Below are 23277 nucleotides of genomic sequence, written 5' to 3'. Positions count from 1 at the left end.
TCAGAGTGAAGGTGGAACTCGGCTGGAATGCCCTCCCAGCACGGCCTCCTTGCTTCTGCACAAGGCCGGCTCACCTGGCAGAGCTGTGCTGGGCAGAGCTGTGTTGGGGGCTCGCTGCAGCACACCCTGACGCTGGTTCTGCGCTCCCACCTCTTGCAGGAGCTGGGAGGTTTCCCAGGCATGCCATGAGGCAGAGGACAGGGCTGAAGGCATCTGGTCCCAGACGGGCAAACCCAGGTGTGGCAGGACACCCAACCTCCTCACATCACGTCCCCGCTGTGCCCAGGCACTGCCGTGCTTCGTCACCAGTCCCGGTGGCACCAGACCCCTCCGGCACGGCAGAGGGCGGGCAGGCTGCGACCCTGCCACGCAGAAAAGTCAGCAGTGAAAGCGGGGGCGGCGATGAGCAGGGTGGCTGGAGGAGCTCGTTTGCTCTCTCTGCTACAAGGGCAGGGCAGATCAGTGAAGTCAAGCCCAAAACAAACAATACATCAGGTTTTCAAGGAATGAATATTTACCCTCCTGAAACTGCTTGCTGAAGAGCGATACGGAAGTGAAATCTGATGTGGTTTTAAAAGGGGATGGAAGAAGTGCACTGAAAGCCACACCAGGGCTCGGGGGAGGCCTGAGCTGCAGAGAGCGGGGCTGGGGGCAGCGGAGGCACCGTGCGCCCTCACCGTGCGCCCTCACCGTGCCACTGCCTGCGGCCAGAGGGATGGCATGGGAAGGGCCTGGCCCTGCATAGCTCGGCATCGACCTGCGCTGTGGTGGGCAGTGAGGTGCCGGCACCCAGGGAGCGGGGCCGGGCAGAGCTGGGGTGCTGCGGGGCACGGCTGGCACCGGGCATTGCCATGCACCGGGGGCCTGGGCTGCAGACACCGCCCGTGGGGGCAGCCGGGGGCAGGCAGGGGGCACGGGTTGAACGTCGGCACCTTGGGTTAGGCACACTAATGGTGTTAATTGAACGCGTTTATGGCTCGAGAGAGCTGACTTGGCGCTGCGTCACAGTTTGTTTCTGTTGGGACTTACTCAGAGGCCTTCACAGCAAGTTAAAAATCTGTTGTCGATGAACTCCGGAACCTTGTTTGAAAAAAGGCACGTTAGAAGAGGTAGCAAGGAGGCAACCAGCAGAAATTTACCCGTTTGCTCTCTCCTGAGCATCCAGGAACAGGAAGAGGCAGAACCGCCTGCCCTCTCCACGTCTCTCTGCCTCTCTCTGTTTTAAAGCCAAGTCAACAAGTGTGCTTTACTTATGCTCCATTCAAAATCCCTGGAAAATTATGCCTGATTTTTGCCAGTTTTTCACAGTTGAAGGAAATGTGACGCGTAGTGAAGCAGTGCAAGCGTGCTGCCTTTGTCTGGTCTGGAGGGAGGGGATGCCAGTGAAGAAGCAAGTCGTAATGCTGCTCTAACCGCCGTGGTTAACCAACAAAGGAACCAAGCAGAGCAAAAGTTACGGGAGGAGGTGATGCCTTTTTTTAGACAATAATGTGTTTGGAAATCCAGGTGTGTTTTCTGTTGCCTTTTTGAAAGGGCTCCAGAACCTGTCATTTTCCTTTCTCTTTAATAGTTTCTTTTATAAAGGTTTTACTCCTGCCTTAAAACTTTCCCTGTAACAGAAAGAAAGAACAGGTGGGCAGGAGAGACCACAAAGAAACATCTCCTCTTACGAACCGTCAGGATGGTGATGAGCAGCCTTGTGTTCATCACGAACACCGCGGGCACAGCGGGCAGGGCCCCGTGGCCCCGGAGCAGCTCCAGGCTGTGTGTCCCCTCTGTCCTGGGCCGGCCGGAGCATCCTGTCCCAGATCGGATATCCTGGAGAGGAGAAGGGGCTCAAGGGGGCACAAGGAGCGTGCTCCCTGTGCCACTCAGAGCTGTTCCCGGTTGTTACAGCCTTCTTAACCCTATTGCAGCGTTCTGCACATTACAGAAGGAGCACACCACGAGTTGTGTTCACTTTCAGTGGAGCACATGCGCTATGACGTGCCTCCAGCTCGGTACCTGCACAGCGCACAGCATGCAGGTACTGCAGTGAGCGCAGTGCTCGGGGCACCCCGCTGGGTGCCGTGTCCCCACAGGGGCTGCTCCCTGCAGCTCCCCTCACCCTGTGCACTCAGGAGGGGTGCGGGAAGGTTTCCTGTGCTCCTGCAGGGAGGAAGGAGCTGCCCCATGCACCGTGAGCTCCGTGCTGCCTCCTGCCCCGGGCTGCCCGCTCCTTCTGCCCTGGGCTCCGGCTCTGGGGCCAGGCACAGGCGGTGCTGGGCCTCGCATGGCCCCGCTGCTGCTGGGGCGGGTGGGAGGGCTGAGCCACAGAGCTGGTCGGGAGCAGGGTGAGCGTGGCGGAGGGAAGGGGCTGGGAGGGATCCCGAGGGACACTGGTGACCCGTCGTGATGATTTCTCCTCTCTGTTCTGCAGATTCGTTTGTGAACAGCCAGGAATGGACCCTGAGTCGCTCGGTGCCGGAGCTGAAGGTGGTGAGTACTCACAACCCCTGGTTCTCTGATGCTTCTCCAAATCCCCAGGAAAAGCCCACCTTTTCCTGTGGCTGAGTGAGTTTGGGGGTTTCAGCCTCACAGGGAGGAGGAGAGAGGAGCCGGGGCTCCCGCTGCGCTGGGGGGAGGTGAGGGTCTCTCACTGGGTCACACTGGTGCAGGAGGGGTTGGTGGCCTGGGGGAGCACTCGGACGTGAGGTCCAAAGGCGATATTTGAGCACCTCGCCCTTCCTGCTGGCCACTACAGAGCCACAGCTCCCATCTGTCCTGGAGCACCAAGATATCCCAAGCATTTCATGTGTGCCTGGCCCTTCTTTGTCACCTCGGCAGCCTGCTCCAGCGCTCTCTTCTTGCCCTCCCTGCAGCAGCCTTTACCTCCTTTTGAAGCCTGTTGGGCATGTCTCCCTTGAGCCCTTTCAAGATTAATTTTTTCAATCTTAATCTGAAAAACAAGAAGCGTTTTTGCAAAACATAGAAGCAGCGTGCTGCCACGGTTGTTCTTACCTGTAGTTAAGTATAAATTGAAATGAACTTTGAATATTCACTTGTTAGTTTGGCTTGTGAAGTGAGCGTCTGTTCAGAACTGTTCTGTGCATTGCTTTCTGACACGGTGACAGTGTGCAGGCTGCAAAGCAGGGCTGCAAGCTAAACAAACCCACAGCCTTCAGCTCGTCCTGAATCTACAGAAACCTTTTCCCGTGATTTCCATGTCCTCTGGGAATCTCCGCTCCTCTGGAGTTTGATCTGGCTGATGCGGTTCTTCCTGAGACCTGAAGCCTCTCAGAGGGCTGGTCCATGAGGTGCGGGGCTGTGCCCTTCCTGCTGTGTCCCCGGGGCTCTGCTGCAGCAGCTGCCTGTGGGGGGCCGGGGGTCTCTAGGATTTCTGGCTCTGCCTGAGGGCAGGAAGCCTTCTAACCACAGAGCTGCTCCTGCTGCCGTCTGGGCAGTCAGTGTGGGGCGTCCTCGGGCAGCACACGGGGACAGGGAAGGCTCAGCAAGGTCCAGAGCTCCTGGGTGGGTGCCAAAGGGACGAGCTCAGCGCCGTGCTGCTCCGTGGTACATCAGCCCTGCTGTGCCTCTCTGCCCCAGCTCTCTGGGCTTTTGCTGCTGTCTCATCCACCCCAGCGGTGTGGCTGTCCTCATCAGCCTCAGGTCCAGCTCTTCTCTCCAGGTCTCTGCAGGGAGATGGGTCTTGGAGTGAGCGCCCTGAGCTGTCGCAAACTTGTATGACCGTGCTCCACACGTCGCTATCCTGGAGTCCATACAGGCATCACTAAACGTCCAAAACTTTGCAAGAAACTTTCCCTGGCTTTGCTGCCTCCTGGTTCTGCCAGTGGAAGATCCCAGTCTCGCCAGGGGCTTCCCTTTTACAGCACACAATGCTTCTGCTGCAGCCTGCGTCCCTCTCCACCACGGGCACAAACAATTCCTCCACCTCTCCTGCAGGAGTTGTCTTGCCATCGACGTCCTTGGTCCTGTTCCCGTTTGCACCACAGGTGGTCACTGTACTTTATCCAGAGGTTTTCAGGAGCTCGCTGTACCTGAGCTGGCCCCGCAGTTCTTCCTGCAGCCCCTCTGTCTGTGGCGTGGTGCAGGTGGTCCCGCAGGCAGGGCGCAGAGTGCTGCTGGCAGGGCTCCCACACGGCACCGGCTGTTCACAAGCTGTGCAGGCCGGGTGTGTGCCTGATTCCTCCAGCATGCCTTGATCAGGAGGTTTCCGTGGTTCCTGAACACCACATTTTACTTTGTCTTGCTGCCTCTGATGGGTTGTTCTCACCTGTAACTCAGCTGAGCCTGAGGAGAGGCAAAGCAGGACATTTCATTTCAGCAGGACAGGTCAGGATTTCGCATTGCACTTTGTTGGCTTCCAACCAGCCTCCGTACAAGTTCTGGAGAACTAAATCCTGTTCAGGTGTCCAATTTCTGGTGGTGTGTGGCACCTGGCAGTCAGGGAGCCTTGGGGGTCCCTCTGTTTCCCAAGGGTTGCCCCCAGGCTGACGCAGCAGCCGGCCTGGGCCGTGCTGAGCCCCCTGAGCCGCGCTGTCCTCCCGTCTGTGCCTCCTGCCCCGGTGGCTCCTGCTGCCACCAAAGGGCACGCGGGTGGGCAGGGGTCTGCAGGCAGAGGGCCATGGCCTCTGTCCACAGCAGCATTCATGAAACCTGCCCGCTTCCAGGGGTCGTTGGCTCCAGGAGCACGTTACCTGTGGTTAGTTCCGTACACCCCCGGTCTGTCTGTGTGATCTTCAGCTGCTCTTGTGGGTGACAGCACCGGTGGCACTGCGGTCAGCCCAGGCACACCCTGGGAGCATTCCTCTGCCTGCTGGCCCCGTGTGGCCATCGGGCTGTGTGTCTGCGTGGCCAGGCGGGGGGCTGCCCCCGAGCACCCCCTGCGCTGTGCGCCCCGCTGGGCCCGGCCGTCCCCGCAGGAGCCGCGGTGCCACGGGCAGCTCCCGCCTGCCGGGCTGCCTGCTGCAAAGCTGGGAAACCTGCCTGGCCGTGACTCACACCTGCAGCTGGGCTGCTCGCCTGGAAAAGGCACGCCGTACACCTCTCAGGGTGGCAAGGCAGCTCTCGTGTTCCCAGCCCCTCCTCTCTCCTCGCCCTCCTGCTTCTGGAGGCAGCTGCGTGTGGTGCACGGCGCTGGGCACGGCCTCGGGCTGCCGGGAGGTTTCCGGGGAAATTTGGGTGTCCTGGGCTGTCAGAGCGCTGTGTGCTGACAGCACGGTGCCTGCGGCCGGGTACGTCCTGCTCCAGGAGCCACTGGGCTGCTCCCCAGGGCAGGTGGCTGCCCTGCAGCCATCAGGGCTCTTTGGAGAGGCTCAGGGAGAGCTTTGGCACTGCCGTGCCTCCTGCCTGTTTTTGATACCCAGGCATGACCTGCAGCCAAGTGACGGGATTTAGGATTTTAATTTTGTGTCTCATGCGTATGGGTGCTTGCTGCTTTCCGGCAGACTGTTAGCTTCTCAGTGCTGTGTACCTGCTTGAAATATTCATAGAATCATGGAGTGGGTTGGAAGGGACCTTAGAGCTCACCTAATTCCAACCCCCTGCCACGGGCAGGGACACCCCCCACTGGATCAGGCTGCTCCAAGCCCCATCTAGCCTGGCCTTCAGCACTTCCAGCAATGGGGCACCCACAGCTTCTCTGGGCAACCTCTTCCAGTGCCTCAGCACCCTCACAGTAAAGAATTTATTCATCATAAAGGCTCTGTGTGTCCACCTGGGCCTTCCTGCACCTCTGCGTGGGGCGCTGCGTGGAAGAGGAGCAGGAGCCTCCTTTGCCCCGGTGGGGCGAGCTGTGGCCCTGGCTTCCAGGCTGGCTGCACAGTAAGCGTTTTGCAGGTGCCTGCCTGCCTCCCTCACCTGCAAGGCTTTTGGTGCACAGCCCCGTGTAAGGAGCGAGCTAGGAGCAGCTCGTCCAGCGCCTGGCCAAGAGCCTCTCCATGGGCCTGGGGCGCTGGCAGCAGGCAGAGAGCAGCGTGCTACGTGTGGCCCTGCCGCTGAGGAGAGAGGGGTGCGGGTGGGATGCTCCGTGGGGTGCAGGAGCCGCTGCGTGAGCTGCACTGTGCCCTGGTGTGCACGGTGCTCTGGGATGTACGCTGAGCAGCCTGGGCTGTGTTGCTTGCAGGGGTGGTCAGAGCCGCAGCGAGGAGGCAGCGCCGTGCCTTGCTGCTGTGGGGGCAGCGGCTGTGCCAGGCTCTCCCCGTGCCCTGTGCCAGGCCTTGACAAGAGCCACAAGCCAGCGTGGGGCGCGTGGGCTGGGGGGAGAGCTCTGCTCCGTGTGAGCTGGCTGCCACTCGGAGCCACTCTGCCACTGGGGCTGTGCTGGCAGGGCTGTGCCTGCCCCAGGTGGGACCGGCGGCCCTGCCACCCTCGGTCAGGGACAGCGGGGGTGTCCCTGATGCTGTCACCCCATGGGGAATGGCCGGGCTGCCCCACAAGCAGGAGGTGAGCGGTGGGGTGACGCGTGCCTTTCTTCCAGGGCATCGTGGGGAACCTGTCCAGCGGCAAGTCCGCCCTCGTGCACCGCTACCTGACCGGCACCTACGTGCAGGAGGAGTCTCCAGAGGGTAAGGTCTGGTTTCGGGGGCGGGTGGCTGGGGTCCTTGGTCCCCTCCTGGCTTCAGCAGCGACCCCCGTCCTGCACATCTTCTGCCCCCGCCGCTGGGCTCTGCGGCCTCCCCGGCTCCCAGCGCGGGTCCCGCTGCGTGCGCTCCCCCTCTCACTCGAGCTGCCGCTTTGCTCTCTTCCCAAGGTGGCCGATTTAAGAAGGAGATCGTAGTGGATGGTCAGAGTTACTTGCTGCTGATTCGAGATGAAGGGGGCCCCCCTGAGCTGCAGGTAGGAGATCTGTGCCCCCCTCTGTCCCTTCCCACTCCGGCACGCTAGAAGGATTAGCAGGTCCCTGGGGAAGACCCGGCCTGGCTGCCACCCCGGGGAGCCCATTCCTGGGAGAACATACGGACTGCGAGGCCCGAGTGGAGGCTGCCTGTATGGTGACTGCTGGCCCCAGGCCTCCCCACGGCGCCGGGGAGGAGCGTGGGGCCTGGGCTGTGTGCGTCCGAGCCCAGGCTCAGCGTCAGTCCCTGCTGGGCGCTGCCGGCCCTGAGCACGGGGCGCGGGGCCGGGTGCTAACAGACGCTGTCTCCTGCCCCCAGTTTGCTGCCTGGGTCGATGCCGTGGTGTTTGTCTTCAGCCTGGAGGACGAGATCAGCTTCCAGACGGTGTACAACTACTACCTGCGGCTCTGCAGCTACCGGAACACAGCGGAGGTGCCGATGGTGCTGGTGGGCACGCAGGGTGAGCGTGGGACGGCTGGGCGTCCTCCCCACAGCCCCTGCCCCGTGGTCAGAAAATGTCCAAAGGAGCCCGGGCGTGGGCCTTGCGAGGGGCTGGGAGTCCTGGGCTCCCTGCCTGGTGCTGATGAGCTGCGTCGGGACAGGGTCACTCAGAGGCCCCTGGTTCTCAGGGCCCTGGGGGAGCTGGATCGTGCCTTCTCAGAACATCCCAGCTTTCCTGCAGGGAGCTGCTTCACTGCGCCACTGAGCCCTTTCCTCTCAGAAATACTTGAATTTCTGTGCCCGTCTGCAGTGTCTGCTCCTGTCTCCAAGGCAGGAGTGGGGGCCTGTTGAAGGATTTCACGCTGACGCATTGCTCTTCATCCCTCGGGGTGAGCTGCAGCAGGAAGGGGTTGAGGGACGGCGGCTTGCTCCCAGCTCCCAAAGAGAGGCCTGAGCAGTTGAGCACCGTTTCCCCTGGGGTGCTGCCAGCCCATGTGTGGCTGTGGAGAGCAGCAGCAGCCCAGAGCTGCCTTCCTCCTCCTCCTCCTCCCCTGCGCTGGGCTGGGGTCAGGCAGCATGGGAGCTTTTGGGCAGCAGTGAGGGTGTGGGGAGGGCACAGGCACCCCACTGGATGCAATGGTGACAACAGAGAGAGAGGGAGCAGGGGACAGAGGACACAGGAAAAAAGTCGTGGCAGGACCCAGACCCTGAGCAATGCAGCCAGTTCGCACAAAGAACCTCGTAGGCTGGGAGCAGGCAGTGCCACCAGGACAGGAGTCTCAGGGAGCCTACTCTGAACCCCAAACTAAGTGTAGAAAAACTTGTTGAACTTCAGGTATTCAAAGACTGTGCAGTTAGTTTAGGACCAAGGGCTCCTGTTTCAGGACTGGTGCAGGCAGGTGCTGGGAGGGGAGGCTCAGGAGTGAGGAAGAGATAAGGCGGGGGGGCCGTGCTGGAGGTTGTCCCAGGTTCAGAGCCAGCCTGGGTTCACAGCCTTGGTGCAGTCGCACAAAGCAGCCCGCCAGGCAGCTCCGAGAGGACTTCTGTGTAATGCCAGCCCCAGGATTCCCTCAGCTCCTCTTGAGGGTTCATCGACAGCTCTGGCTTGTCCTTGGCATGACTCCGAGGAATTCAGATTGGATTCCTCCTGGGAAGGTCGGTTTTCCAAGCTGTGTGAGCAGTGAGTAGCTGCCTGGGACACAAATTAAGCTTATTTGTTGGTGTTGTCCACAAACACCCTACCTGCGAGTGCATCCTAGCAGAGCCATCTTTCCCAACTAACTGCAGATGATTTCTCCCTTTTGGTTCTTCCATCTGTGGAGTTGGCCGTACGAGCTAAACTGATCAAGACCGACAGAACCATTTCACTCTGCAAATTCGGCAGACTTGCAGATGAGCACACGTGGTAGTTAGAGCTGCCTTGACCCGGGGCACGCTGACAGATGCAGCGTTAGTCACTGCTGAGGCACGTCAGCACCGAGGCCCTGAGGTCTCACTGCCTACATCTTTGCCCCAAGCTCTTTGTCTGGTGTCTCTGGGTGTCCTTCAGTTGTCTTCATCAGCCACGCTGCTTACGTGGTGGGAGTCCTTGGTGGTGTGTCCAGTTCCCCATATCCAGGCTGCCTGGTGTGGCCAGCCACATCTCCTGCTCGTTTCTGCCATGGGCTTCAAAAGCAGCAGTGACTGGATGGTTAGAGTTGAATGAGGTTCATTTAAAAAGATGTTAACCAGTCCATATTTCTACAAGTGTGGGACTTTGTTGCCTTAAGCATTTATACGGTGTGGGGTGTGCTTTGGAGGTGGGTGTCAGCGTGAGGAGTGGGGGGAGGCTGGGGGTGCCCTGGGACTGGGGTCGGTGGGACGCAGGTGTTTGCTTCTAACCCCCCCCCTCTGCCCTTGGCTTCCAGATGCCATCAGCGCCACAAATCCCCGGGTCATCGATGACTCTCGGGCACGGAAGCTTTCCAACGATTTGAAGCGCTGCACGTACTACGAGACCTGTGCCACCTACGGACTGAACGTGGAGAGGGTCTTCCAGGATGGTAACTGCAGCGGGCGGGGGGTGTGTGGGCCAGGTGGGCAGCAGTGCTGCCCAGCACGTAGGCACACGGTGCCCGTACCCAGCTCCCAGTTAGGAAGGAGTGTGGCAGCGAGGCAGAACAAGTCAGGCACACGCTCACTTGCGGTGCAGTTGCTCTACTCGCACAGACCAGGTCCTAGGAGCGCAGCCTGCAGCGTGTGTGTAGGACTCCTGTGTGTGTGGCACAGGGGACCATAAAGCAGGGCTGGTGGCCCCTTTCTCCTCCCTTTCTTGCAGGGGCTGTCCCCCAGGGACCTGCTTCTTGCATGACAGAGCTGCAGGGGATGCTGCATCCCCGGGGTGGGCTGTGCCGCCCAGCAGGCTGTACGAGCCAGGGGACTCGTGTGGCTGCAGAAAGGGGGTTGGTGGCATGTTGTGGAGGAGAGGGGGAGGCGCAGCGGGACCCCTGAGTGCTGCGGGTAGGGGAGCAGCAAAGAGCAGCCAGACAGAGCAACTTGTGGGAACTGTGTGTGAAAGGCATTTCTGCTGAGACTTGGGTCTGCATGACAGGGATGTTGTAGGTGGAACAGGAATCCTATACCACGTCCTAGGATTTTGCAATCTGATCAAATAAACCTAGACCCTGACCTGTAACGGGACTGTGTGTTCTCCTGTCCCCTTTCTCTGTGATGTCTTCTGGAGTGCAGCTGGGAAGCTGTGCTCAGTGCCGTGAGTAAGAAATCTTGTTGGGAAGGGTCTGTGCAGAGCTGGGTGGCCAGACAGAGTCATAGGGTCGTAGAGTGGGTCAGTTGGAAAGGACCTTAAAGATCAACCCATTCCAACCCCCTGCCATAGGCAAGGACACCACCCACCAGAGGCTGCTGCCTCCTCTAACCTGGTCTTGAACACCTCCGTGCCACTTTCTCATCTAACAAGAAGCAATCGCTGACCTTTTTGGACAGCAAGTTAACGTCTGGTGGTCTAGCACGACAGCAGTGGGTGTTTGGGGGGAGGCTGAGGGTAGCACTCTTCCTTCACAAGGTGCCCCCAGTCTGCAGAAGGTGCTGCTCAGCGTGGGGAGTGCTGAGGAGAACTCCAGATCTCCACGTTCACTGGTCAGAGGATCACCAAGAACTGTCTGACAGCAGCTACGGTGCTGCCCTCGGTTTTGCTCAGGTGCAGCAGAGACTGCTCCTCTGCACCTGGAGCAGGTTCTGGCCATTTGTTCTCAGGCTAAGCTCTGTGCTGTGCAGGGATCAGGACTGTGCTTGTTAGTGCACGTCACTGTAATCCTGCTGCATCTTCTGGAGTGACAGGGGCTTTCTGTGAGCAGTCAGGCTGCTGAGAGTCACTCTAAAAAAGGGTGCATGGTGTGGAAGTTACCCCTTTTCTGCTTCCAAGGATGATTTCTCTTGTGCAGCCTGGCACGAGCCCCCCTGGAAATGCTGTTTGGTATTTGCTATGGGAAGTGCTCTTCTTGTTCTTCCCACGTTGCTTCCAGCATCAGATGCTGTCCCCGTTACTGCTGCTGTGACAAGGTGGGGCGGTCTGCCTGTGTCACATACAGCCTGTGGGTGATCCTGGCCCCAGCAGGAGGAGGGATAGGGGCTGGGCTGTCCTATAGCACCCACTGCCCTGTGGACAGGACCTTTAGCTTCACAACTTCACCAGGGTGTGAGTTTGCTCTAAGGGGTAGGTTAATGTGGTCCTCCCACAGGTACCAGAGCTCACAGTGAGGTGGGAGAAACTTTTCCTCTGGTTTCTTGGCTTTGGAGTTGTAGGGTTACAGAGTTTTATTGTTGAGCTTGCCTTCACAGACTGCGGTATGCAGAAACCTCCTCGAGTTTGGAGGATGCCAGGACAATAGCAAGGAGCCATTGCTGCTGAGGTACTGGCAGTGTTGCTGCCGTTTGTCTCCAGGGCAGCGTGTGGCTCTTCTCAGGGGCTGTTCATCAGGAGCACTTCATAGAGAGGCCAAGAGGTTTTGTACAGGGGTTGTGCAAGGCCCTGTGACTTCAGAAGGTGCTGTCACACCGCCGAGGATTTCTCTGCAGGGTCCTGGGTGGGTCACCACAGACCTTCACATGCGCTGCCTCTGCCTCCCCATATCCCCCCCACACTGACTGCAAGGAATCGGGACAGAGGCTCAGTCCCTGGGACAGGGCTCAGTGGTTGTACAGCGCAGACCTGTGTGTGGCGAGCAAAGAAATCTTCACGAGCAAATGACCCCAGACAGAGTCTTACGGGACGACAGAACTTATCCTTGAAATAGTCCTGGTGATGCTCAAGAAGTGGAGGAACCTCTGCCCACCAAACAGAAACTTGAAAGCCGCCCTCAAGATGCCCTGGATAAGGTCGGTGAGGTTCTAACACAGCTGTGTGGTTTGCTGGCCTCACCAGGAGTCTTCCTAGCTACAGTTTGTCCCACCGTGGGCATTCTGCTGGGAACGTTTGATCCTACAACTCTTCAATGAATTTATGCACATTCAGTAGTAATGTATGGCTGAAAAATGTCTTTGCTCAGCACTCTGCCCTTTGGTGTCAGTAAGACAAGGAAACTCCCACTGACATGCACTCCTTGTGGCCTCCACCAGCCACAGCCAGTCCTGATGGGTTTCCCTGCTCCGCTGCTGCTGCTCCATCAGTGCTCCCCCCTTCTCTGGTCCACGAAGTTCTGCACCAAGCAGATAACGTCAGGTCACCAAGCCAGTAAGTGGTAGCGAAGACACGCGTAGACTCCGTGCAGAGCAAGGAGGGACTGAAAAAAGCAGCAGCTGCCGGTGGCAGCTCAGCGAGCCGCCCTCGTTCCCTGTCACTGGGCTGAGCAGGAGCAGGACTGTTCTGAGGCAGCCGGCGTGGGGCAGTGCTGCTGTCCCCACTGAACCTGCTGGCTGCAGACTGCATCTCTGCCTGCGATCGGGGTCTGCGTCCTGCAGACCTCACTCTGCTCTGCATCGAAAGCCTTGGTTTACTTGCAGCAGGTGGAAATTCACCGCTAAATCAGCAGCTTCTGCTGTTCTCCTTTCAGTTTCAGGGAGGCAAGCAGAGGTATTCTCGAGCTTGGTATCTGTTGCCCCAGGTCTGCTGCTGCACCCCGGAGATCAGCTCCTCTTACAAGGCTTAAAAGCTATGGGCTGTGGCCATGAAGTTCCAGTTCTGAGGGCCACGTTGTCTTAGCTGGGGGTGTCTCATCCCCGTGGCATCGCCAGTCCTACATCCTGCCTGGCCCAGGCAGCCCTCAGAGAGCCCAGGGGCGTGATGCCAGCAGTGGGCTCTGCATGGTGTGTCTGGTCCGAGTTAGAAAATGTACACAGCAAACGGTGGATGAGGCTGGCAAGAGGAGAGGGCAGAGGGGAGGAGAGTAGGAAGGAACAGCAGATGAATAGGGAATGTTTGGTGGGTGTAGGAGGGGTTCCTGCTATTTATGGGACTGATGCTTAGCCTGGGAGCCTGGACAGGCTTCCAGCTTTATCAGAGCAGGTAGCAGCAGTGGCCCAACAGGACTTCGCATTTGTTATTAGCATCTGACTTTTCCAGATGGGTTTAGTCCCGCCATGTGTACGGTGCAGCATCTTCCATTCTTCTGGAAAGGAAACGTGACAGCTCCTCTGCTGCCAGGGTGCCCGACAGGAGGCACGTTGGGTTGGAGCTGTGGTGCTGGTCAGTGCCTGTGGTGATCCCAGCACCCTGAGTCGTGTTCTGCCTTGTGCTTATGGGGGTGTGCAGCCAGCATGGAACAGGAACATACAGCACGGGAATGCAGTGTGCCTCCTGATTCCCCACAGCCTTCCTAGTTGGCTGCCACCCTCTTTGGTCAAGCTGTGTGTTTCCTGACATGGTAGGAGACTGGGAAGGCTGAAGTGGAATTTGGGGCTTTTGACATCAGGCAGTGAGCTTGCAGGACCTGGGAGAGTTGTTTCTGAAGCCAGTTTTTAGACCATCTGGAGACCACGAGTGTCACACAAGCCCAGGTTGATGGGGGTGGCGTTGCCCAAAGTGCTCGGTCTGTAACTGGTTCCTGTAGGCACTGTGAGGGGGTGACTGGGAAGTGACTGCCCGGGGATGCTCCGGCAGCAGCCTGGGGCTCCGGGTGGCTCCTTGGTGTCCACACAAAGTCACTGCCCTGTGTGGCACCCTAATAGAGTGGGATGGCCTTTGGGGACTCAGCGTGGGAGGCCTGCCCTGCTGGCAGAGCTGCTGGCACACCGTCACCTACAGCTGTGCGCTGTGGCAGTGGCAGCAGCGGGATCTCAATGTTGGGTGTCCTGCAGAAATCCTTCTTGCTAATACAGGGCGGCACAGCCCGAGCCCCAGATGTTGGCCTCGGTCAGAGGAAGGGTTTGGGTCTCAGTGAAGCAGTCCAGAAGTTTGGGGGCGGGTGGGGAAGTTGTATTCTGGACTCTGACCCTGTCCCTTTCTTTCTTGCAGTGGCTCAGAAGGTGGTGGCTCTACGGAAGAAGCAGCAGCTTTCCATCGGTCCCTGCAAGTCCCTGCCCAACTCCCCCAGCCATTCGTCTGTCTCTGCGGCCTCCATTCCTTCTGTTCACATCAATCAGGTGGGAAACGGGAGCAGGAGCAGCCAGGGTGTCCCAGTGCTTCCCACCCCTGAGGGCACTCAGTACACAGCCTGTTTAGCCTAGCTTTAGACTCACACCACAGCCATGGAGTAACTTTGGGAAGAGCAGAGCACTCACCTGGGGCTCCCCTGCACAGCCCAGCAGCTCGCTGCTTACCCTGTGGTCAGGCGTCCTGTACAAACCCCTGGATCCAGCTCATGGTCTCCCATGATTGTGGAGTGCTCCTGGAGCAGCTCCGCAGAGCTGTGAGCACCTACAGGGCTGAGCAGGGGGTCTGTGAGCCAGGCCTTGGGCTGTCTCAGCAGTGCAGGCAAGCCCAGTGGGCTCGTGGTCCTGCTCCCCTTGGAGCCAGGAGCCTGGTGGTCTTGTACACAGCCAGGGGGCTTCTTTGGGATGTGTCTGTGCAGGGGGTGGTCAGCGGTGAGTTCAGAGGGAAGCACAGAGGAGGGAGCAGTGCTCTGGAAGCTCCCTGTGCTGGAGGAAGGGCACTGTGCAGCTCACTGAGCTGCTCTGCAGGCCAGCAGGGACTGCCAAGGTGCTGGGGCGAGGGTGGAGCTGGAGGTGTTTGTCCTGTGACCCTGGGGAAGCAGAATTGCAGCAGAAGAGGCAAGTCAGAGCCAGGCTGGCACAGCGGGTGGCTGCTGAAGGAGACCCTTGTTGCATTAGGGCTCTGCAGTTCCCAGCACGTGCATACGTGCCAAGCTGGCTCTCTGGTGAAAGAGGTGAGAAACTGAGCTCCACTGCTTCTCGGGCAGTCAAGCCAGGAGATTAAATCTCCAAAGCAATTGTTGTGTTGAAGTCATAGGATCTGTAGCAAGGACTTCACCAAATCTGTCTGTCTGGCCCCGTGCTGTCAGACTGGGGAGCAGCAAATACAGCAGTTGGGTTTTTTAAAGACACCAGGCAATGTAGCAAGAGCAGCCGGGAGCCCCTGGACACCTCGTCAACGAGCAACAGATGAAATGACTTCTGAGGAAGAGAGTAGCTGAGGACTCAGAGGAGCATGTAAAACTGAACAAAAAAATGCAAAGCCAGTTTAGGACAACAAACTGCCAGATTGACGCTTCTCCATGAGGGGATTGGCTTTGACCCCAAGGTTGTATAAACCCGTGAAGCCCCAGGACAGCTTCTGGTACCACCACGGGGGGGTTGTTCTTACACAAGCCTGAGTAATGTCTGCAGCCACTGTTCTGACCCTTACATAAACATTTTTGACATACCCACGTAAAGCTTGTGCCTGCCTGTGTAGGTTTCTAGTGCTGGACTGTGAGTGGATCTGTACAGATTTTTGCAGACCTGTGCCAGCTTCTAGTGCCCTGGGGCACCTGGGCACGGGCCAGCTCAGATGAAGTCTCTGTGTAAGTGAATTATGCTGCACCCTGACTGGCAGCCAGAACCGCCTGGCGTTGTGACCAGGGCTTGCTCGTGTCCAGTGGGCTCAGGATGGAAGCAGAGAGAGCACAGCTGCTTTCCAAATACACGCAGCAGTGCTGTGCCCTGCACTATGCCCAATGGTGGGGGCTTCTTGAGAATCTTAACTGGAAGCATCCAAGGTGAAGAACAAAGTCCAGAAAATGTAGATTTAAGTGTGTATAGTACTTAGAGGATTTTCTTAGCAGACAAATTGTAAACAAATACTTTTGGGAATGAGGGGCAGTCTGTTTGGGAATCGGAGCAGGGTGGAGGATGGCCACGAGCAGTGTTCTTCAGGGAGCAGCTGAATACTGGTTTAATATTTTCTTCTATGTCAAAAGTATGAAAAAAGAGTCCTGATAAATGTGTGCTAATGGCACTCGCTATGCCTAGCCACATGTTTGTAGTGAGGACAAAAATGTGTTCCCCATGTATGGGGCGTGGTGATGCCGGACTCAGTCTGATGCCAGTCACTCATGTTAGTATGTATTAAAGCTGGCGTAGGAACAGAAAAAGGCTCGTGGGAGGGAGGAGACCCTAATGCAAGAGGATGTGAAGCACTTGGCTTGTTTAGTTTAGAAAAGCAAAGGCTGAAAAGGGACCAAACCCAACCTCATAAACACACAGCTGTGAAAGAAAAGAACTTTTTAAGAAAAGATGGTGCTAGTACAAAAGGGGTGGATTTAAGGGCGGCCGTGGGGAAGCAGGGTTTGGGCATCAGAAGAGGTTTCAAACAGTGTGGCAGGAGCTTTGTTAGAGATTTTTGCTCAGAAACATCCCCACCTTCCTTCCTGCAGCATCCCTTTCAGCCCGGTTTGCAGCTGATTTCTGTGTGGAGGTGAATGCTGGCTGCTGGGCTCTGAGGCAGGGCCTTTCCTCTCGGTACCTTGCTGTGCTCCTGGGGCTTTGCTGCAGGGACCTGGGTAGTTCTGTGAGAAAGCAGAGCCATTACAGGGAAGTGATGCAGCATGCAGCTAAAAGGAGATTGCAGCTAATGGTGAGGCCTTTCTAAACAAGAAGTAGTTACTGATTGCAGCGGTGTCAGCAGCGACAGGCCATGTCCTTAGGAGCTCCTGCTGTCTCTGTCTTCCCTTCCCCATCCATGCTCTGCACCTGCCTAAAGCTTTGCCTGTCTCTTTGCTCGGCAAACCTGGACGCCACAGTGAGGATCAAAGTCAATTTTGGTTCCTCGGGTGTTCTGTGGCTTCACCACAAACCCTTTTGGTTCCCAGTGACCCGCTGCAGTAATCTCTGCCTTGGTGTTTACGCATTTCTGTTCCATTATAGAAAGTACTGCTCCTAAAAATAGAGTGTGAAGTAGTGGAACTGGTGAGTGATGGTGAAATACTGCGAAGCGTTTCTGCATTCTCACTTGGGCTCAGCAGTCAGATTCTGGAAGTGCTTCCCAGTGTCCCCAGAGAAAACCCAACTGCCTTTGAGGAACACGAGTTTGCTGCTTCCTGATGCTTTTCACATGCCCGGGCCTTGCAGCCCTCGTACTCGGGTGCGTGTCATGCTGCCCATGCAGAAACGCAGCCAGCACTGAGCACAGCGAGCAGGCAGCTGCCAAAGCCACAGCAGTTACTGCAGCCAGGGTGCAAACGAGCCTGGAATCGCTGCTCAGGGATGCGCTGGTGGCAGGCGGAGGGCATGGGCTGCAGCAGGAGCCACAGCAGCGGTCCCCAACTAGAGGAGGAGCTCTGGGAGGAGACGGGCAGGCACCGTGCCACCAGCAGGGATGGATCAGTGGCAGGGTGTTTGCAGAGCAGGGCTGTTCTGCCTTTTGCTATTTAAGGGCACGGGGATCTCTCTGGGGTTTCTTACTTGCCTCTGCTAGCCCTGAGAGCCTCTGAGGGCAGGTGCCGAGGCAGGGACGAGGACCTCAAGGAAGGATTTGGGAGCGCAGGATTTAGCATCGAGATGAGATGGAAAGAAGCCAGACAAAGAATACAAATGAGGAGCTTTGTTTTGTCTTGCAGTGCAGCTGGGTGTTGCCTGCCCTTTCCCCGTGACTGTCCCTCTGCCCTTCTGCAGCAGCTACGGCCAGGGCGCGTTTCCCTTTGTAGCTGTGTGCCCGGGGATGGTGGTGCCCCAAGAGGAGAGGGACATTGCTCAGTGCCTGGTGCCACGAGGCAGCTCTGCCTCCTGGAGCTGCTGGTGGCTCTGGTCTTCTGGAACTGGGGACAAGTGGTCCCTGCAGAGGGTGGCTTACAGGCAGGCAGGGGCTGGGACACAGCGTTGCTTCTTTTCCTAGTCCTAGGGACATCTCTGCTGGAAGTAGTTCAATATTCCAGGCCAAACTAATTTTTTAGGAAATGGACACTGCTGGTGTCCTGGCAGTCTGGCCAGTCCATTGCAGTTACTGGGAGCAGAGAGGCCCCAGCAGACCCTGGAGGTTTCGTCACCCGGCTGTGGGAGAGCTTTCTCCACCTGCTGAGAGGTGATGAATGGTTTCCACACCCCCGTGGCCGTGCCAGCTGCCCGAATGGGCAGGGCTCCGTGGCAGCGGTGCTGCAGGGAGGGTGGTGGTGTCCTTGCAGGATGGGTGATCCTATTTACGAAGCAGCTCTTGCACTAGCCAGTTGCCCTGGTTCCCTTTCTGTCTTTGGGAGCCGTGAGTTATTTTGCTTTTATTCCTCAGCAGCGCATGGTGCCACAGAGGGCAGTGCTCCCATCTAGGCAGAGACGCCAGCTGCAGCAGCAGGCCAGCTGGGACAAGGTTTTCCTACAAGGGCCCCGCTGGTTCACCAGCACCGTGACCCTGACCGCCGTGCCCAGCATCACCCCACAGGGCAGGGGCTGGGGCCAGCGCCTGGCTCATGGGCAGGGGGTCTGCTTCTGGCACCCGTTCAGACACGCTGGGATCCCCCAGGCCCAGCAGTCCCCAGGGAAAGCTCTCGTCTCCCTGCTGGCTCGGGCTCTCCTCTCAGCTGTCCTGCCTGGCTGTGGCTGGGCCAGCAGGTTGGATGGGCTGGGAGCCCAGTTCCTCCGCTCCAGTTCCTCCGCTCGGCCCCTGCCACCCGCTCCCTCTGGCAGCTGCCTGGCCCCTGCCTGCAGGTGGGAGCTCCGTGGGCCAGCAGAGGCTTGAGGTGCTCGCTGGGAGTTCCTCCACCTGATTCCCTTACTGTTCCTACCCCTTTCTCCGTCTTTCTTCAGGGTCTGAGATGCCCTTAGGAGTACCCCAGGCTGTGGGGTGAGTCATCGCTGCCTGTTTGCTGTGGGATGGAAGTTTGTCTTTCTGCCAGGGAACTCGTTCCCAGAAGCTGGCAGGAGGTAACAAGCACCCCACACGGCACCTTGCAGGCTGCTCAGTCCCCTGGGGTTCGTGTCCCCCTGCACTGCGTGCCCGGCCCCACTGATCTGCCTTCCCGGGTCAGTGCACCCCACTTTCACAGACCAGCCTTGGTCTGCAGTCCTGCACAGCCTCTAGACTGAAAAAAGAAAGTGTTTCTCGAGCCTGTAGTTAAGGAGGGCAGACAAAAGGACTGGAAACCCAAAGTTTGCAAGGGAAATGAAACACGAACTGCAGTTCACCTGTGCTCGGTCCCAGGAACCTCCCTGCCTGTTGCAGCATGTCCAGCAGTTGGTGCGTGTGTTGCAGCAGCTCGAGCATCGGCACTTCCTCGTGGGAGCCTGCGTCCAGCAGCCTGCTCAGCTCCTGATGCCCTCCGCTGTGTTTTCGTGGTCTGTACGCTTCTGGCTCCTTCCCTGTCCCTGTCCTGCTGAGTCGGTGCCTGCTGCTTGTTTGCACTCTTCCTCTCACAGCCCTTCCCAGATTTCACTCCCTGTTCCACCTGTGTCTTTGCACACCAAGGCTCACTACGTTGTCACTTTGGCTGAATTCCTCCCTGCTGCAGCACCCTACAGCACTGTCGGTGTTCTTTGAAGTTCACAGCGTGCACCCCTTACACACTGGTAGGAAGGATCTCCTACGTGTGTTTTACTAAGCCGTCAGCTTCCACCGTGTTTTAGGTTGCAATAGCGACCACAGGTGGTTGTTTAGGTAGATCAAGCAAAACAACTGCCAGGAGCAAAAACGAGGCGTCTGCCCAGACCTGTCATCTTGGCAGGGTTCTCCCACATGCTCGGGATTTGTTTCGGGTCCCTGGATCTCTGCTGACGCCTTTGGGCAGGCTGCTGCAGCTGAGCAGTCAAGTGGCTCAGGATTGCCTGTGTAACCAGCGGCTGCACTGCTGCGGGATTTCTCCTCTGCACAGCGCTCATGGGGTGGTGCCAGCCCACACATCAGCCTCCGCAGCTTGTGCGTGGCATCCTCCAGCCCTTGTGGCTTTCCTGAGGTTTGGGTGTCCGTGGGACACCAGCAGGCTCAGGAAGGGCAGTGTCCTTTACTTGTCCCCAGCACTAGACAAACTTACAGGGTAAAGAAAGCTTTTCTGGCTAGGCAGAAAACTAAAACAGTGTTACAGGGAGTACGTAAAATATAAAACAATTTAGCAAAGTTTCTTGTCAGGAGCTTTAATGTCCCACCTAATATAAACAGTATTTGCCCCAGCTGCTGTGGCAGGAGCTCAGACTCTACAGCCTCTTCTGCACTGAAGAGGAAGCTCAGCCTTCATAAACGAGCTGACAAGGCAGCTGGAGCCCTCAGAGCCAGCCAGAGCACCTCGGAGCCGTCACTGGGCTACTGGCAGCCTTGCCTGCCCCCCTTCTTGGCTAGCCCGTTCTCTGTGTTGCAGCATCGACCATCTCTTCCCTCATACATCTTCAATTTTATTTTTGACACAGTTTGCACGTTATGCATCGGTTAAATACTGATTGTGCAGGTGGTGTTACGCCTGATCATAAAGCTGGGCTGTGTCAGCAGATTCTCTTCACTCTCTGGCCCTCTCTTTCTGCACCTTTTCAGTCATCGCCGCGTTTGCAGAACCTGTGGAGTTCAGGGGCTGTCTGCAGGAGTCGCTGCCAGGACGGCGTGTTGCTTTGCTTCTGCGTGTCCCTCGTGGTCCTGGTTCCTGTGGGACCTGCCAGCAGAAATCCTGTGTTCAGCACAGGCTTTGTCGGCTGGATGGCCTCCAGAGAACCTTCCTGGTGACCTGCACTCCACACAGAGTGCCCGGCCTCTGCTCTGCCCAGATCAGGTCCCCTCTCGGTACCAGTGCACCAGGAGCGTTCCTGTCTCTGCACAGCCCTGAGACACCCCAACCCCCCCTGCAGGGACACCGCCTTGCAGCAGGGCTTTCCTGGAAGCCACGGAGCAGCTGCCTGGCCGCCTGCTCCTTTTTGAGCTGCCCGTGCTGGCAGGCTGGTGCAGGGAGCAGCTCAGCCCGAGTCCCCGTGGCGTGAGGCTCCCTTCCCCGCTGGGCAGGCTGCAGAGCACCTTTCACTTCTGCTGCCCTGCCTGCAGCACGGCGTTAGGGCCCTCAGCCCCAGCTGCAGGTGGTGGCCGTCACCGCGTGGCTCCCCGCGGGCCATAGCATGAGTTACGGGTTACATAGCCTGAGTGAAAGCTGCACTTCTTTTTTTAGGAGACTAGGTTGTGGCTTGCAGCAGCTGCTGTGCCTGTACAGCCTCTTTCACATTTCTAATGTTCTTAATTGCTTGTCACGGAGCAGGGCTCAGATCCCACCAGGCACAGTGTGCAGGCGGTGTTTTCTCACTGAGCATCCTCGGTGGATCCGTGTTCCACGCGTGCTGTGCTCCCGCTTTGTGCTCTGCACACAGGAGAGGCCCCAGCCACCGCTGACTGCAGCAAGTGGGCAGAGGGCTGGCAGCTCCCCAGAGGGCTCCAGAGCTCTCCTAGGCCGCAGGGGCCGTTTCTTCAACACACTTTTAAAATACAGTTCAAGGATCAGAACTGCCAAAAAGAGCCCAGGATGCCAGGAACCCATCTCAGGCGAGCCGTGCGGCTGGGCCTGCCCCTCTCCCAGAAGTTAAGCTACTTAGAGGAGACGTAGTGTGTTGCCCCCTGTGTTACCAGACATGGCCACTGCAGCCGAGGCCGCGGGCCCACAGGCACGAGAGGCCTGTGCCACCCTTGAGGTCTCCTCGGATAAACCCCAAACCCAGTGGTTTCACATTGAGTGTGAGCACACAGGGTGTTGCAGGGGCCAGGGCCTGCCTCACAGGGTGCACATCCCCCTTGGGATCGTAGCTGAGACTGGAGGGGCACCAGCAGGGCCGGGGAGCCAGGCGGCTCCAGGCTTCCCCGCAGCTTTGTGTTTAGGGGCCCCGAGGAGAGGCAGGTTCCCTCCAGCAGGCAGCGCGAGGCTTGGGCTGTGCTGGGCCTGTGCCGCTCTGAGAACAGAGGCAGCCAGGCTGTGAGGGGCCGCGTGGTTCCTGCTGCCCCCGTGCCCTCGCACCAGGCCCTGTCAGGACAGGCGTCCCTGGCATGTCGCACCGCAGCCAGCGTCCCTGCGACTGTTGGCTGCTTTTCCCTGTCAGTTCCAGGATTTCATTGCTCCACCAGTGGAAAAATTGGAGCAGAGAGAAGGGAAGCAGCTCTCCCGGTGTCCCCCGCTGGGCAGGAGGCAGGCACGGAGCAGGGTGTCTCCCACGTCCCAGTCCTGTGCCGCAGCTCCTTGCCCCGGTGCGCGGGGCTGTGCAGGCAGGAGGTGTCCCTGCAGCCGTGCCCCCGGTGGCCCTGCCTCTCGCTGAGTGTCCCCGTCTCGTTTCGCCCTAGGCCACCAACGGCGGAGGAGCCTTCAGTGACTACTCCTCCTCTGTGCCCTCCACCCCTAGCATCAGCCAGCGAGAGCTGCGGATTGAGACCATTGCTGCCTCCAACACGCCCACCCCCATCCGCAAGCAGTCCAAGCGGCGCTCCAACATTTTCACGGTAAGCCACGCGGGGCTGCGGAGCGCTGGGGTGCGGCTTCGGAGGCCGGGAGAGGGGAAGGGAGCAGGTCCACGGCAGTCTCGCCCCGCAGGCTTTGGTGCGCTAGGCTGTAGGTGAACCTCTCTCTGCTGGCCAGGGAGGGCCAGAGGCGCAGGGGGTGCAGGAGGGAAGGAGCCTTCTGCATGTGTAGGTAGCACCGTTCCCGGGGTGTGCATGCGTGCGTGGGTGAGCGCCTGAGAGCCAGGGGTGCGCACGGGGCACACTGGTGTGTGTGCAGCGTGCGCGTGAGCAGAGCTCTGATCGTCGCTGGGCAGAGCTGCGCCCTGCGTGTGCACAGCACCAGCGACCTCTGCTCTTCCTCTCCTTGGGACGGCGTCCCCAGAGCGTGGCGTGAAGCCCCCGCTGCTGGGCTGTGCCGGACGGCGCTGTGCAGAGCCCGGCACGTGGCACCGGGCCCCTGGCTCTGGTACCCGAGCCCCACGCCCTGTGACTTGAGCAGTGCGCCTGGGAACTGCCAGGGGGCAGGCAGGGAGGGCAGCGGGGAGCGGAGGCGTTAGGGAGGCAGCGAGGCCGTGGCGCCCCAGGGTGCAGGGATGTTTGCAGCTGTTACCTGCTGGCTGAACCGCAGCCTGCCTCTTGGCATGCTCTCACACCGTGCACACACCCGTGCACGGAGTCCTGCCCACAGACTTACCCCTGCTGTCAGCACAGCCCGTGAGCTTCCCCTTGCTGTTAGCACACACGTACTCTCAGCCCCGTATCTAGGTTAGCTGTCCCCTGCTCCCCACAGAAACGTGCTCCTCTCCCCCTGGTACCCGCCTAAATGTGCTGGGCTGAGGCCCTCTCTCCGCCCCATCTCAGTGTGCTTTCCAGCCACCATTGCTCAGTCCACCCGTGTCTGCTGTCTGTGGAACTGGCCACCAGAAAGTCATTGTTCGTGTTGCACCACGCTGCCCCGTGTGATCAGCTGCCGTTGCTCCACTCCCAGATCACCCTAATTCACGCGCCCCATCCCTCTCCCTGCACTGTTGGCATCCCAAATTCTCCCGGCTCCTTGTGCTGGGAGCGTGTCCATCTGCCCCAGCTTCTGACATCCTGGAAGCTTCTGCTCCGATGTCCTGAATGCTCCGTGCGCTCCCCATTTGCCTCTCCCCCCCATCCCCTTCTGTGTGCACGTGCTCCCAGCCCCCCCAC

At 58.7% G+C, this 23277-nt stretch overlaps 1 protein-coding gene across 4 annotated transcripts in view; it reads left to right on the top strand.

Annotated features, from left to right (window-relative positions):
* AGAP3 (ArfGAP with GTPase domain, ankyrin repeat and PH domain 3) overlaps positions 1-23277 on the top strand; it is a 116394-nt gene that overhangs the window by 38059 nt on the left and 55058 nt on the right. For 3 of the 4 annotated variants that reach the window (XM_068673041.1, XM_068673039.1, XM_068673042.1), the window contains exons 2-8: positions 2420-2478; positions 6479-6566; positions 6752-6837; positions 7155-7296; positions 9185-9319; positions 13726-13853; positions 21928-22083. In XM_068673041.1, the coding sequence (XP_068529142.1) occupies positions 2420-2478; positions 6479-6566; positions 6752-6837; positions 7155-7296; positions 9185-9319; positions 13726-13853; positions 21928-22083 (794 nt within the window). The remainder of the gene's footprint in view (positions 1-2419; positions 2479-6478; positions 6567-6751; positions 6838-7154; positions 7297-9184; positions 9320-13725; positions 13854-21927; positions 22084-23277) is intronic. The other variant, XM_068673040.1, reaches the window with a different exon arrangement.

Source organism: Anas acuta, chromosome 2 (assembly GCF_963932015.1).
Source record: "Anas acuta chromosome 2, bAnaAcu1.1, whole genome shotgun sequence".
NCBI lineage: Eukaryota > Metazoa > Chordata > Aves > Anseriformes > Anatidae > Anas > Anas acuta.
This window is presented reverse-complemented; position numbering and strand designations above follow the sequence as displayed.